Source organism: Strix aluco, chromosome 2 (genome assembly GCF_031877795.1).
Source record: "Strix aluco isolate bStrAlu1 chromosome 2, bStrAlu1.hap1, whole genome shotgun sequence".
Taxonomy (NCBI): Eukaryota; Metazoa; Chordata; class Aves; order Strigiformes; family Strigidae; genus Strix; species Strix aluco.
The window spans coordinates 39,333,900-39,346,787 of record NC_133932.1 but is presented as its reverse complement, the minus strand read 5'-3'; the positions used below and the strand labels follow the sequence as shown (position 1 = coordinate 39,346,787).

The following is a 12,888-nucleotide window of genomic DNA, read 5'->3' as shown; positions in this document are numbered from 1 at the left end:
CACATCCAGGACCCATCTTTACCTGCAATGGAAGGAAGTAGGGTGCAGCTGGCAGGTCCACATGGTGTAATGCAATGCTTTGCAGAGACATTAGTCAGATCCCAGTACCACAGAGCTCCGTTACTACCATGTCACACAGGCATAGTTACACTGTTCCACTTTTGGAACCAGTGTACTGCCACTATCTTGAGTATTTCCCTACCAGAGCCCCTCTGCAGTCATGCAGCCAGCGTCATCTTTGAAATCTGAGGAAGATCCCTGTTGGACTTAGCTGCAATAGTTTTAGGAATGAACACCACAAGCAGAATAGGATGCATGTCAGCACCCTCGCTCCTTCTTCTGCAGGGGCAGGTGTATTATCTTAAACCTCTAGTGAAGATAAGACATGCTAAAACATGTTGAAACCATGAACTAGAGTAGTTGAGGTACTGACACTCTCCATTTGGACATTATTGCTCAAAGGATACCACCCTCTGATAGGAAAGCAGACTGCATATCTGTTGACATAACTTCTTAACATTTGCAACCATGATTACCAGAGAACACTTTTCAGACCTTCAGGTCACTAAACGCCTTTAAACCTCAATTTCTTTATTTGCAGAAGAGACATAAGAGTACTTCCATCTTTTTCAGTAATAGAACAGAATGTAATTCCTTAATGTTGCAAAGTTTCTGGAGTCCTTATATAATTTAAAGGGCACAAGTATTATTATTCTTTACCATAAAAATAACATGCTTGTGTATCAGTGCATAATTCTTGTATTTTTATATGTATTTTGTAACACAGGTAAACCAGGAAACTCAACTCCAGATGTCCAGGTTATACCCTTAACTATTTCTCTATGTTGTAAGCATGTGGAGACAGTGACAGATATTAAGTAAGAGTTTTTGCTCTTACCAATTGTTAACCTGGAGTAGTGTCAGATTTGTTTGTGCTGCAATCTGTTTCTTTTCATCCTCTGTTGGATATGGATGCTAAACAAGACAAAAAAAGCAAACAAAAAAGGCATAAGCTTGTTTCATCTCCTCATCAAAAATAAGGACTCCTTTATTACAACTGATTAAAGCTGCTAGATTAAGACCATCTGACTCATTAAAAAACAAACTTTAGAAACCTCACAAACTTTTATAGATAAAAATCATTTAACAAAGAGTGCTTTACTACATGAAACTGATTTTATCCCTAAAAGTGTATATGATACCATTAAACAGCTGATGTGTAATTCAGAAGAAAAAGCTTCTCATGGCTGACAGTCTTTATTAAACAGCATGATCCCTGGGCAACACAGCATGTGACAAGATCTGATTAGTTATGCTGTCTAAAGGCAATGTCATATGAGAGTACTGACACACATTTTCTAGTTAAATAAAGCTATTCTGAACTAAATGGATGAATAGAGCGTACGTAACGTAAGAAGCGTACACGCAGTTTCTCTGTATCATTTGTCTGTTGTAAAATAGTTGTAAAAGACAGAATATCAATCAACTAAACATTGTGATATAACTTGAGACCCATTTATCCTTTCAGGATAAGTATTTATGCAAAAGAAAGACATTCTGCTGAAAGTACAAGTAGACAGTAACACACTTGGTATGCATTAGAAGGATTGTTGGAAAAGGAGATAAAGCCAGAAAATTTGAAATTCTCCTCTACAAAAAAAACCCCAATCAAAACCACAGATGGAACTACTTTCCCTTGTGCCATGAACCAGGGTGGAGAGAACGTTAAGTCCTCAACACAATGAAGAAAGATCCCTTTTGAGATCATGATGTACAAATGTAACTTACTTATTAAAATAATAAGAAAGTCAACCAACGTTCAACTGTGGAACTACTCCAAATGACTTCAGGGAAAACTGAACTGAGATTACACAAATGACAACAGAATAAATTCACCTTCTTTATGAAGTAAAATCATAAGAGACCACATAAAAGAGTTACATAAAAACCTGTGACTCCTGGCCATGTTCAGTACTTACCCCTATGTGCTGAAAAAGCCAAGATCTCATCACATTTGTAGCGTGCTTGGGAAGAACTCCTCTTTTATTTTTTGATGAGCCATCATCTTGATGCAAGATGCCAAGATCTTGGTTTAATTGCAACTGAAGCTGCACATATAATTTTAGAAGAAATAAGGCAGTTAACACAGTAATAGCAGTATTCTGTATCAATGTATGAATAACTCATTTATAGAAGGAATGAAAAGAAATTAGGCTTGAGGCATGCTGCTTATAAAAAGCTACTTTATTTTCTAGGGAAGACTTACAATAGCAGCTCTCCTACAATAGCATTCCAAATATCTTTATCCAGAATAAATGTTGTATCAGATTTCTACAGTTTTCACATTTCATGTAACTTCTGTTTTAAGAATTACAGCTGCTATCAGGCTGTGTACGTGATCCTGTGACAACAGTCAAATGCTGATTTACTGTAATTTAGAATAAAATCCACCTACGTTAATGATCCTCTGTACTAATCTACACTACCCTGGGGATCTGATTGCCTTGTCACTCTACGTAGTCATTTGCACATGTGAAGAGCACTTGAAAAATACAATGCTGAATATACTTACTGTGTGCAAACATAAGCAACTATGAAAACACTAAAACAGTACTGGATTTAAGACTTAAACGAAGGACTTAAAGTAAAACTAATTATTATGCTAGAGGCTAGAGTTGCAAACAAAGATGATAAAGGTCCTGCTAAATTAATGCATTTAAATTCTCAAAGAGCAAGAAGATATACATGGTAGAACCCTTAATTCACCTTATAACACACTTACTATTTTCCTAAAGGTTTGTATTTCTTTCTTACTTTTGCTTTCTTTTTCACTTCCTATGGATACATCAAATAATTTGCACATCGGTTATCTGAACATTAGGGAATACGTTCTTAAATGCTTAAGCAGAGATAAGAAGAAACAGCATATAAACTTCATATGAGATTATATTTCAGATAATTATAACTGAAATAATTCTAAATCAGGTTTTTCAGACAATATGGAGCAATTTCTTCAAGCCGGTCATTATGCCTATGTCCTGTATGAAACAAGTTTTAAAATGAGGTTTAAGTTATCAAATTACAACAAATATATCTTTGGAGCATACTTTTATTTCCAAAATGTTTTGCATTCTAAATAATCTGCTTGTATATGGAGGCTTTATAATAAACTTTCAATAGCACCTCCACAGCATTCTGAAACACTGAAAAAAGAAGAATTTGAAGAAGCATTTCCTACGGATGACAAGGAATACAGGTCCAAGCCTACGCATAAGTGAGTTTGGAGATTCCAAAAAACATGAAGAGTAGCCACAGATATATAATGGAAGGTCAAGTCCTTTTTTTGTTTATAGGCATTATTTTCCACCCAGCACTTTTTTCATCAGAGGTATAAAAAGCATTTTCCTTCAAAACCACTTAAGTCTAAGAGAGTAATCCTAAACATTTCTTTCTGAAAGGCATCTGAGGAGAGAATGGCATACATTCTAGGGAAGAATACCGGCAAGTACATACATTCTACTGCCAATAAGAAGATAAGGATACTCTAAGCATACTTTTTTGGTTGGAAGGTCAGAAGAAGAAGACAAGATGGTGAGTCAGTGATTACCAACAGATTTTATGCTGTGATGATGGTAGCTCCTCATTCACCTTTTTAATTGACTCCAGATTCCTGCTCCAAGAGAAAGCTAGCAAGGTTTTCTGTAACTGAAGATGGTCTAGTTTTCATGTTTCCTTTTCCTCAGTTGTTTCTTTGAGCTCTCCAGATTCAATTCTTAAGAGTCTCCCCCAAAAAAAGAGTGCTGGCCCTTATCTTTTAGGGTATATGAGCCCAATGTGAGGATCTCCCATAGTCTCAACTGAGTATTTTAAAGGTTTTATGGCAAAATGCTTCTCAACACACATAAATTCTGAAACACATACAGTTTCACAGTACTAGTGGTTGCCATCATGACAAAAAGTCAAAGTTCTGACAACAGCAGTGTGGCACCATAATGCAATATAGTAATCTATCCAACCATAAACCTAGTTCAACAATTAGAAAAGTTGTATTAATTGAAAAAGTATCTATTTCATTCAGAGTGGGTTTTGGTTTGGTGGGTGGTTTTTTTGTTTGTTGTATTTGGGGGTGATTTTTTGTTTGTTTGTTTTTTTAAATCCATGTACCTACACTTTTCTCCCATCAGCAAAACAAGATATTTAACAGGTAGGAACTACGATGACCTGTCACAGCAAGGGAGATCTGTCTGGGACCTTATGCCAGGTTATACAACTTGTAACTCCTACAGCAGTGCTTGCGTTAATTTTACGTTAGTTACTATGTATGTGTACACAGAGCTCATTCTGACAGTGTGTCAAATTTAAACCAAAACTCTTAAAACCAGTAAGATTTATTTCAACCCAGAATACTATTCTGTGAAGCCCAGGAAACAAACCTGAGAGTTCTGGATCCGAATAGTCCCAGGTGACAGTGCTTGTGTCACCACTTGACCTTGTGGAGTGACCACAGTGACTGGCTGATACACTGTTCCCCCTTAAAACAAAACAGCAACAAAGATTATAGGTAAGTAAAAGACCTTCAAATATTATTCTCTTTAAACACACAAACACATCAACGCTGCAGACAATACAACAATTTTGATAACACATCAACTATTCTTTTCTGGTAAGCATGCAAGATGTGCTCTATGCTACAGTAAAATTTTTCCCATCCACAAAAATCTGTAAGAAATTTGATTATGTTTCCCTGTATTTTAGGCATTCTAAATCTATTTTCAAAGGAAATCTATACTATCACACTATAAAATAGTTCACCGTTTTAATTGAGCTAACTCTTCAGCCAACAAGGGTCACAACACCAAAACCACACCTCTGTGCGTCAAGTGATTAGGGCAGTCAGCTGGGTGACACCTAGACTTTTGGGTCAACTAAGATGACAAAATCTTGGTGAATGGACAAGGGGGTCCTGGGACCAAGGCCACAAAGCACATACTGTGTCTCGGGATAACCTCTCTGCAAGTATATGCTGTGGGAGCAAACTGCATTGCTTGGTTGCATTTGTAGTCAAAGTTTTTTTTCTGTTTGTTTGTTTTAAAACCTTGCTCAGAAGCAAGATAAAACATTTCAGTTCAAATGAATACAATAATAGAACAACTTGGATATCAAAGATTTCACAGACTTGCAGGTGTGGTTCCAAACTCCATTAAGCATGAGACAGCTAACAAGTGCAATATTTTAGGTAATGCAATGCTTTGTCAAACAGAATTCTTTTTTTTGAAGGGGGGGGGGGGGGGGGGAAGTAAAAAAAAAAAAAAAGAAAGAGTAAAACACCCCAGTCTCTGAAATGTCTTTTAATGAAAGTAGTGTTGCACAGAAAGATCTCATTATTATATATGTAACCTCCACTCACATATGCATACTTGGTACACATATAAATTAAATGAACATTCAGAAACCAGTAAGGCACTCGACTGTATTATAACAACTTTTCAAGTATTAAAGTTGAAACACATTTTAAAAACTATTTGTGTATTTTTTGTAACAACTATAAAACAAACCAAAATTAAGAGCAAAGTGCCGGTTTTTCTTTACGGTGTCATACCTGCTACTGTTGCCATAGTTACATTTCCCTGCTGCAATGCTGATGCTGGCACCATAATCCCTTGGGGACTGAGTGTGCCTGCAATGGCACTTGGAATTTGCTAGAAAAATAAAACAATTAGTTGCTTGCCTTTTTTTTTTTTCTTAAAATTTTTTTAAGGAGATAAAGCATACTTCTGTAATTTTGGCTCTAAAAATACATTTGGAGTTTAATCACAGGATTAACTTCAAAGAGAAAGAGACTTCAGTAGAGGTTCATCATTACCTACATTAACTTTCTCATTATCACCAACCATTACCTTTGAAAACCCTCATGAAAGCAACTGTTAGAAAAGATGTAAAACTATCTTGAGAAATTTTAGGAGATAAATTATTCTAGGTATATAAACACTAAGAGAAAGAGTTTCTGAACGCACAAGGGAAAAAGGACAGATGAAATGGACCCTTGATGCTCTCTTATTACAAGCATCAAAGCTTTAGAATTTTAGTTACTGCCCTAATTCCTTCAGTTTCAAAATAACGTATATTCAACATGCCCAATATGTTTTACTCTGCTCAGGATAGTTCTTACTCAGCCCTGACCATGAAACCTTTACACATTCCTTAATCTCCATTGTTACGAAATGCAAAATTCAGTCTCTCCTGTCTCTACAGAAGACTGTAACAAACATACCAAAAAAAAAATATCTTTTAAAAGTTGTTTTTATCTGATTTTAGATTCTCCTTTCCACGCTTCCAGACACCAAAACCTAAGTAAGGAGTCCAGACAGTGAAGTTTAAAGGTCATTATTTTCAGTATACAGAGCATCAAACACATCAGTAAGTCAGAGAAGAGCCCTCCTCTAAGACTAAATATCTAGTAGGTACTCAGATGGCAGGGCTCACCTTCCAGCACCTAACAGCAGAAGTATCAACCATAACATACTAGCTGTTGTTAATTAACTGTTGTCAATTCACTACAAAAAATGCAACTGGCTATTGCATTTAGGTAATGTCAACAATACATAAACTGAGGTTCACATGTACAGAAATGGGTACTGTTCATAGCTACAGTCACCCCAGGTGACATGCAATGACATACATCTCAAATATTGCAACTACAATCCATTAGACATTGCCTATTTGTTCCAGAATACAGATTGTGTATAAAAAGTATCGGTCCTCTCAATATTTTAATGAAGCAGACCAGACTAAGGAGACCTTCTTAACAAGGAATTTTTTTTTCCTTCTCCTTTGTTTATTCTGTTTCCTAGCCTCCTTCCAATGAAACAGCAAATCCAGGCTATTCGGAATATCTCCATTTGCTGAACTGAGGGAAAATCATAAAAGGAAGACAGACTGAAAAGGTAACTCTGTGTTCTGGCACATTTCAACACATGTCCATCAGACAGTGGCACACAGGTGTGCACAAAAAATACATCTGTTTCTACTCAATAACAGATTTTGAGAAAGTGAAAGAAACTGTAGAAACTCTGTTTGCAAGCTAATAGCAACAGAAGCTAGTTATAACTTCTTAAGGAAATTTAAGCAAAAATACACTTAACTATATTTGAAACATACCTGAGATTGCACAGGTGAATAAGGACTTCCAGGCTCTCCACTTAATAGAGTTTCACTGTTCATTTTTGTCTTCAGGCAGGCAATGTAACGACTACAGAAATCCTTGCAGAGTTCATTAACCTTTTCTAGCTCAAGCAGATGGATACGTAGAACTTGGATTGCTTTTACCATCTAGGGAGAGAATTGGAAAAAAAAAAAGTTAGAAACAAAACAACTGTTAATTTAAAAAACAGTTAGTGTGAGATTTAAGCAAACACTACTTTCCAGTAAAAAAGACCATCCAATTAAAGCAGAGTTACTATTTGCTAAGTGCTGACTAGAGTTCTCTAGCTCTGACCATTATGCTTCTGAAATGTGACAGGAGCATGTCTATACGCAAAACCTGTATCCTTCCACTGCATAAGTAAACTACCATCCAGGGGAAACAAAACATGACAACAACATAGTCTTTGTCTCTGGGACACATTAGAAAGACAGAGTATAGTTAAGCTGTACGTGGAGCACAGAATGAGCCTGCATGTCCACGTGATCTTTAGCCCCATCATACAACTCTAGGTCATATACCACACAAGACTGAAAGTGAAGGAAAGTAATCTCATCCACACGTATTATTTGGAAAGCATGGTTGGAACAGGCTTGGGAAGCAACAGCCATCTTGAGCTACATATCAAAAACATCAGGTTCTGTTCCACATTACACCCTGACCCAAGAAAACCAAAAGTGTACAGATGAATTTGAGACACACTGAGAAGACCCTTCTGGGACTTAGCACAAATTTATCACACAGATTGCTAGAGGGAGTGAAAGGTACAGTAAACAGCCTGCCATCTCAGTATAACAAAAACACAATAGCTTTTATTTTTCTATAAAAATCAGAATAAAGAGGTCCCAAAGTTTGTCACATTGTTCAACAAAGCTTAAAGTAATCAAACAGTTCTTCAGTCCTAGAGCTCTGAAGTTCCTCTGCAATTGTATGTCAAAGATTAATAAATCTGAGGTAAGATCTTGTAGTAACTTTCAGGTGAGGAGACTGTTTCTGAAATATAAACTATTAAATACAAAACACTAAACCCAGTAACAAATCCATGTTTAAACAAAAATTGAAGCACAGGAGATATGTACGTGATGAGAATACTTACCGAGCTTACCACCAGAAAAAGACTCGTAAGCTTGGATAGCTAATGGTATTACATACAGCATAAAAATAGTTTAGGTGATTCTAAGGGTCATGGCAGAAGATCAAAAGCTAAAACCAAATCCAGATGGTCTAAATTTTCATGAAGCAGCAGGAAATTCAGGACATTCAAATATGTTCATAACACACTGGCAGAGTAATTAATTACTTTATTTTTCATACAGCATGCCATCCCCAACATGTACTTGCTATGCTAGATCTCCAAGAAAAATATCCTTCAGTTTTATGAAACTGAATATATTATAATTTTGAAACACAGTGCAGAGCTTGATTTTAGCAGTATTTGGAAAAATCTGTCCTATATGAAGGATCATTTAACTGGCCAAAGCACTGAATTCAATGACCAGAAATGATAGCTTACTAAGTAATACACTTACTACTTTGAACTAAAGAAGCCAACTGGGAGCTGAAGTTGCCTTTGTTCAAAGCACATGAAGGAAATCAAGGCAGGCAAACTTCTGGGTGTGTTCCCCCCCCCCCCAACTGTGACAACTTTAGCTTTCACTGTGACAGATCTTTTCCGTGCTTTTTCAGTAGAAGGTATTCCAGTTGTATGACACTCGCTCAGTGTAGACAATTGCGTGTTAAAATAAACAAGAGAAAAAGAATGAAGTGATAACAAAAAAGTAAATCTTACCCGTTCTCAGGGCTAAAAAGAAAAAAATCCAACATATTATCTTTAAAAGCACAGCTGCAGAAAAATCAAGAGCTGTAGACTTGAGGCAGTTGATCCAAATTAGTATCTGGTAACTCTTATGACCTACGACACCAAAAGCCTTTGAAATAGTAAGTGCAATGGCCCAGTCCTGGCGTATATAAAACGGCAATCTTCTAAAATAGCCCTCAGCAGTGGTTGTTGTTTAAACTGTGTTTAAGCACCTTTAAACACAACCAAGTTAAACTATGCAAATTTAACTAGATTTTAACACAAAACAAATGTCATCTATGTTTAAAGATATTCTGCTCCTTTCAGAATTATTAACGATTGTTTTGTAATACTGCAATAGTCAGAGAGTTTCAGAGACAAAAAAATTATAGAATACTTCATGTGTGGCAGACCAACAGCGAGCACATGTATTAGTGAATGCCTCAAACATTCAGCTAAAACTGAGGTAACAAAAATATGCCTTTGAGTACATAATATTTGATCGTATTAGTGATTAGTTTTGCTCAGTCAGGAGGACTTTTTTTTCTTAAACCATTACCCATGTTTATATTATGTATTTATCAGAATTTGTTTGGAGGAAGAATAAAATTCCTTCCTTCAGCTTATATTTAGTTTCAAATTGATGGTTGATTCTTGAAGTGAAAATTGAATTAAAGTCCAAATTAGTCATAAACCAAGAATTAGTAACCCTATCCAGGTTTCTGCAGAGCCACACACAGTCACACTACTCTTACAGGAAGCTGCGCTACTGTGGTTAGGAAGGCAAACAGAACTTTGTAAATACGCTGTGCCTGTCACCAGAACCTATTTACTCATTTACAACTACACTAATTGTGGCCATATGGCTCCTGCTCTCTTGCAGCATGGGTGGACCAAACTTAAATTTGCTGGCAGAAGTTCACTTTTTCCTTGAAACTAAAAAAATCAGGAACTCCTGATAAAATCACGCATGCTGGACAAAGGTAATAGAAAGAAATGCTTCCAGACAGATCACAGCAGCAGTAATATTTCATTCCTGTGTTCTTAAAAGGCACACCTTAAAAATCTACAATAACCATGTTTTTGTTATGTAGTGCTACTGAGTAGAATATGTCTCAGAACAATGAATTTTTATAACCCAATTGATTCAGCCTTTTCAGCTGTAGAAATAAACCTGGAGCATAATTTCAGAGAAACACACAAAGATGGAAGTAACCATGAGATGTATGTATATTGTTGAAACCGTTGTAAATAAAGATAATGGTAAACTATTAAGCAGAGAAAGATTAGCAAGTACTGGAAGTTTTTGAGTAAAACTGCTACACAAAGAATATTCACATATAAATATATCATATACTAAATTTGGAGACATCTTTAGCCCTAAAAATGCTTTAGATCGTGCCTGTGTCCTGTCTTTTTAGTCCCTTAAGCATGTGATACAAAGGGCAGAGAACACACTATGCACTACTTCAGTCATAATCCCCAACTCACCTTTGTTTATCTAAAACATATACCCACAATTTTTTTATGGATTTCAGGGCTCATAGCATAAGCATATAGCAAACGCATATGTGGACAACATACATGAAAGAATCTCCATATACTGACAAGTAATCTTCTCACTCAAATGACTCTTCTCATTTGCAAAAGAACAATTAACATAAATACATTCACAGCTCACCTACCTTCCTGAGCAAATCCTTCCGGGGCGATTTAGGTCTTCAGAGGAAGAACACAAACTCTGGGAGAGGGGGTATTTTGTTTTCATTTGTTTTGATTTGATAAACTGTCTCCCCTGTTTTGAGTCCCCAGCTATGAGACATAGCTATGAAACGTATGGCTAGAGGTTTATGAGACAGTTCTGCACATTACAATAGTAAGAACACTTTTCAGAAATGCAAAAGTATGGCTTGTTCAGTCAAGAATATTCAAATGACATCTGCTGGCTTCACCATCACTACAACTTTTCCTGGCACAACTAAAAATTCAGTAGGATGGTCTTTGAGAAAAGGGTACTGAACCAAAAATCCTTACCCCAAATGAAACAAAAAACTCGTGGGGGTCTTCAAAAAAGGCAGTGTCCTGTTCAAATACAAAAGTGAGAGTATATTTAACACCCCTTATTTCATACTGTTTCTAGACTTGCTAAAGCCATAAGTATCCTGCTCTGAGTTCACAGCTGACCCTACTCTGTCAAGGAGGTTGGACTACAGAACTTCTTGAGCTTGTAATCCAACCGGCATCATCCTGCGGCCCTATGAATGTGGGGAAATTTAAAAGGCCACTCATATATGGGAAGAGCTTACTCTGAAAAGAATCTATACAAGAGGTAGGAGCCATCCTGAGGCAACATGATGTTTCTGCAGTGGCTTGGCTAACAGTAAACAACAAAAAAGTGTTAAGTACTGCTGCATGTCTTAAAACATAATGTAATCTGTGAAAGCTCTATAATTATCTGCAAATACTCATGCTGAACAACTTCTTAAACATGGAGGAACCTGTCCATGTAAGTCCTAAGCACTAAAGGATACTAATGGAGAAGATGGTTCATTGGTTCATTCCGAGATCCGTTTTATCTGTGAAAATGAGATAGAGATGGCAAAGGGTAAGGAGCTCCAACAGATGATACTCCATGTTATGGAGATACAGCTGAGTGTGGTTCCAGAAAGAAGCAAGTGCACTTGGGAACCTCTGGCTAGCAATACAGACTACCAAGATTTGGTTCTTAACAGCAAACACATCTCTTCTGGTACTGATCTTCGATATAAGGACTAAAATCTATGTAAAGTAACAATCCAAAATGATATGGAGAACGTTAAAGCTCTGGGAAAGAAAGCACATGTCCAGTCTAGTAAGTAAAACGTAAGCACAACCTTCAGCCTCCACTTCCTTCCCACAGGGACTAGGATTTGAAAAGGGGAAATCTGCAGAACTTTTTGCGGCTAATCGGCACTTACATCAAGTTCAGAGAAGATCAATGGAGACACAGACAGCATAAGCGACCAAGAATCAGAAAGAGAGAACAAAATTGTTGAAAATCAGAAGAAACCTGTAGAAGACATTCCAGGACAGAGGATAATTCTGGCTCAAATAGTATGCTGTGGCACAGATATCTTCTATAAGAGCTAAATATTTACTGAAAAAAAAAATCATAAACTTGCACCTCTCTTTTACCTCCCTGAATAGTCTAACTTGCGTGGTCATTCAGTGAAGTTGGAAGGGAAAAGTTTCAAAGTTCTGTTCACAGCCAACAGTTCTTGAAGAGCAAACCACAGAAAAGCCATTTTCTTTGTGTATTTATTAGGGATGTACTGGAACTTCTGGGAGAGTTTCAGTCCAAAGACAACTACCTCTTCTGACTGGAAGATGAACCTGCGTTAAAAGTAAAGACATACCTAGAATGACAAGACTTCCTACATCTCAGAGCAAGCTGCTAAAATCTGTCCAGGAGCTAGCACTGAAGCTTCTCAGTTTTCTTTCAACAGATCTTAGAATTGAACTTTGCATTTTCCTGTGATACGCTCTTCCTTGGAAGGAAAAGAGACATCTTTTGCACTTCTCAGACAAAGGAAGAGACAACAATGAAACTTCACGCTTCAGGGAAGCCATAACACAATTTTGTGGGTTTTTTAATGCTGCGGGTTTTGAACACAAACCATTGCTGACTATTACATGAATGCACATACAGAAGAAGAATAGCAACATAGCAATAGATCAAATAAAAAATATGCTGAATCCAGGTCATTTCACAGAGTACCTTAAAAATTCATTTAAGGAAAAAAAACTTCCACAAGAAAGTGCCATTTTTTCCAACTCTTTTCAAATTCTTACAATCTCTTCTGAGAAATTCTCACTCTTCTAAATATGCTGAAGCCTAATACCAAAGTTC

At 36.7% G+C, this 12,888-nt stretch overlaps 1 protein-coding gene across 6 annotated transcripts in view; it reads right to left on the bottom strand.

Moving 5' to 3' along the window:
• Nucleotides 1-12,888, bottom strand: part of PKNOX1 (PBX/knotted 1 homeobox 1) — a 46,995-nt gene that overhangs the window by 7,749 nt on the left and 26,358 nt on the right. For 2 of the 6 annotated variants that reach the window (XM_074814445.1, XM_074814444.1), the window contains 6 exons: nt 11,034-11,081; nt 7,159-7,329; nt 5,600-5,699; nt 4,434-4,531; nt 1,980-2,108; nt 899-975 (listed from right to left, as the gene is read on the bottom strand). In XM_074814445.1, coding sequence (XP_074670546.1) covers nt 899-975; nt 1,980-2,108; nt 4,434-4,531; nt 5,600-5,699; nt 7,159-7,329; nt 11,034-11,081 — 623 coding nt within the window. The other 4 variants (XM_074814446.1, XM_074814448.1, XM_074814450.1 and 1 more) reach the window with 3 other exon arrangements.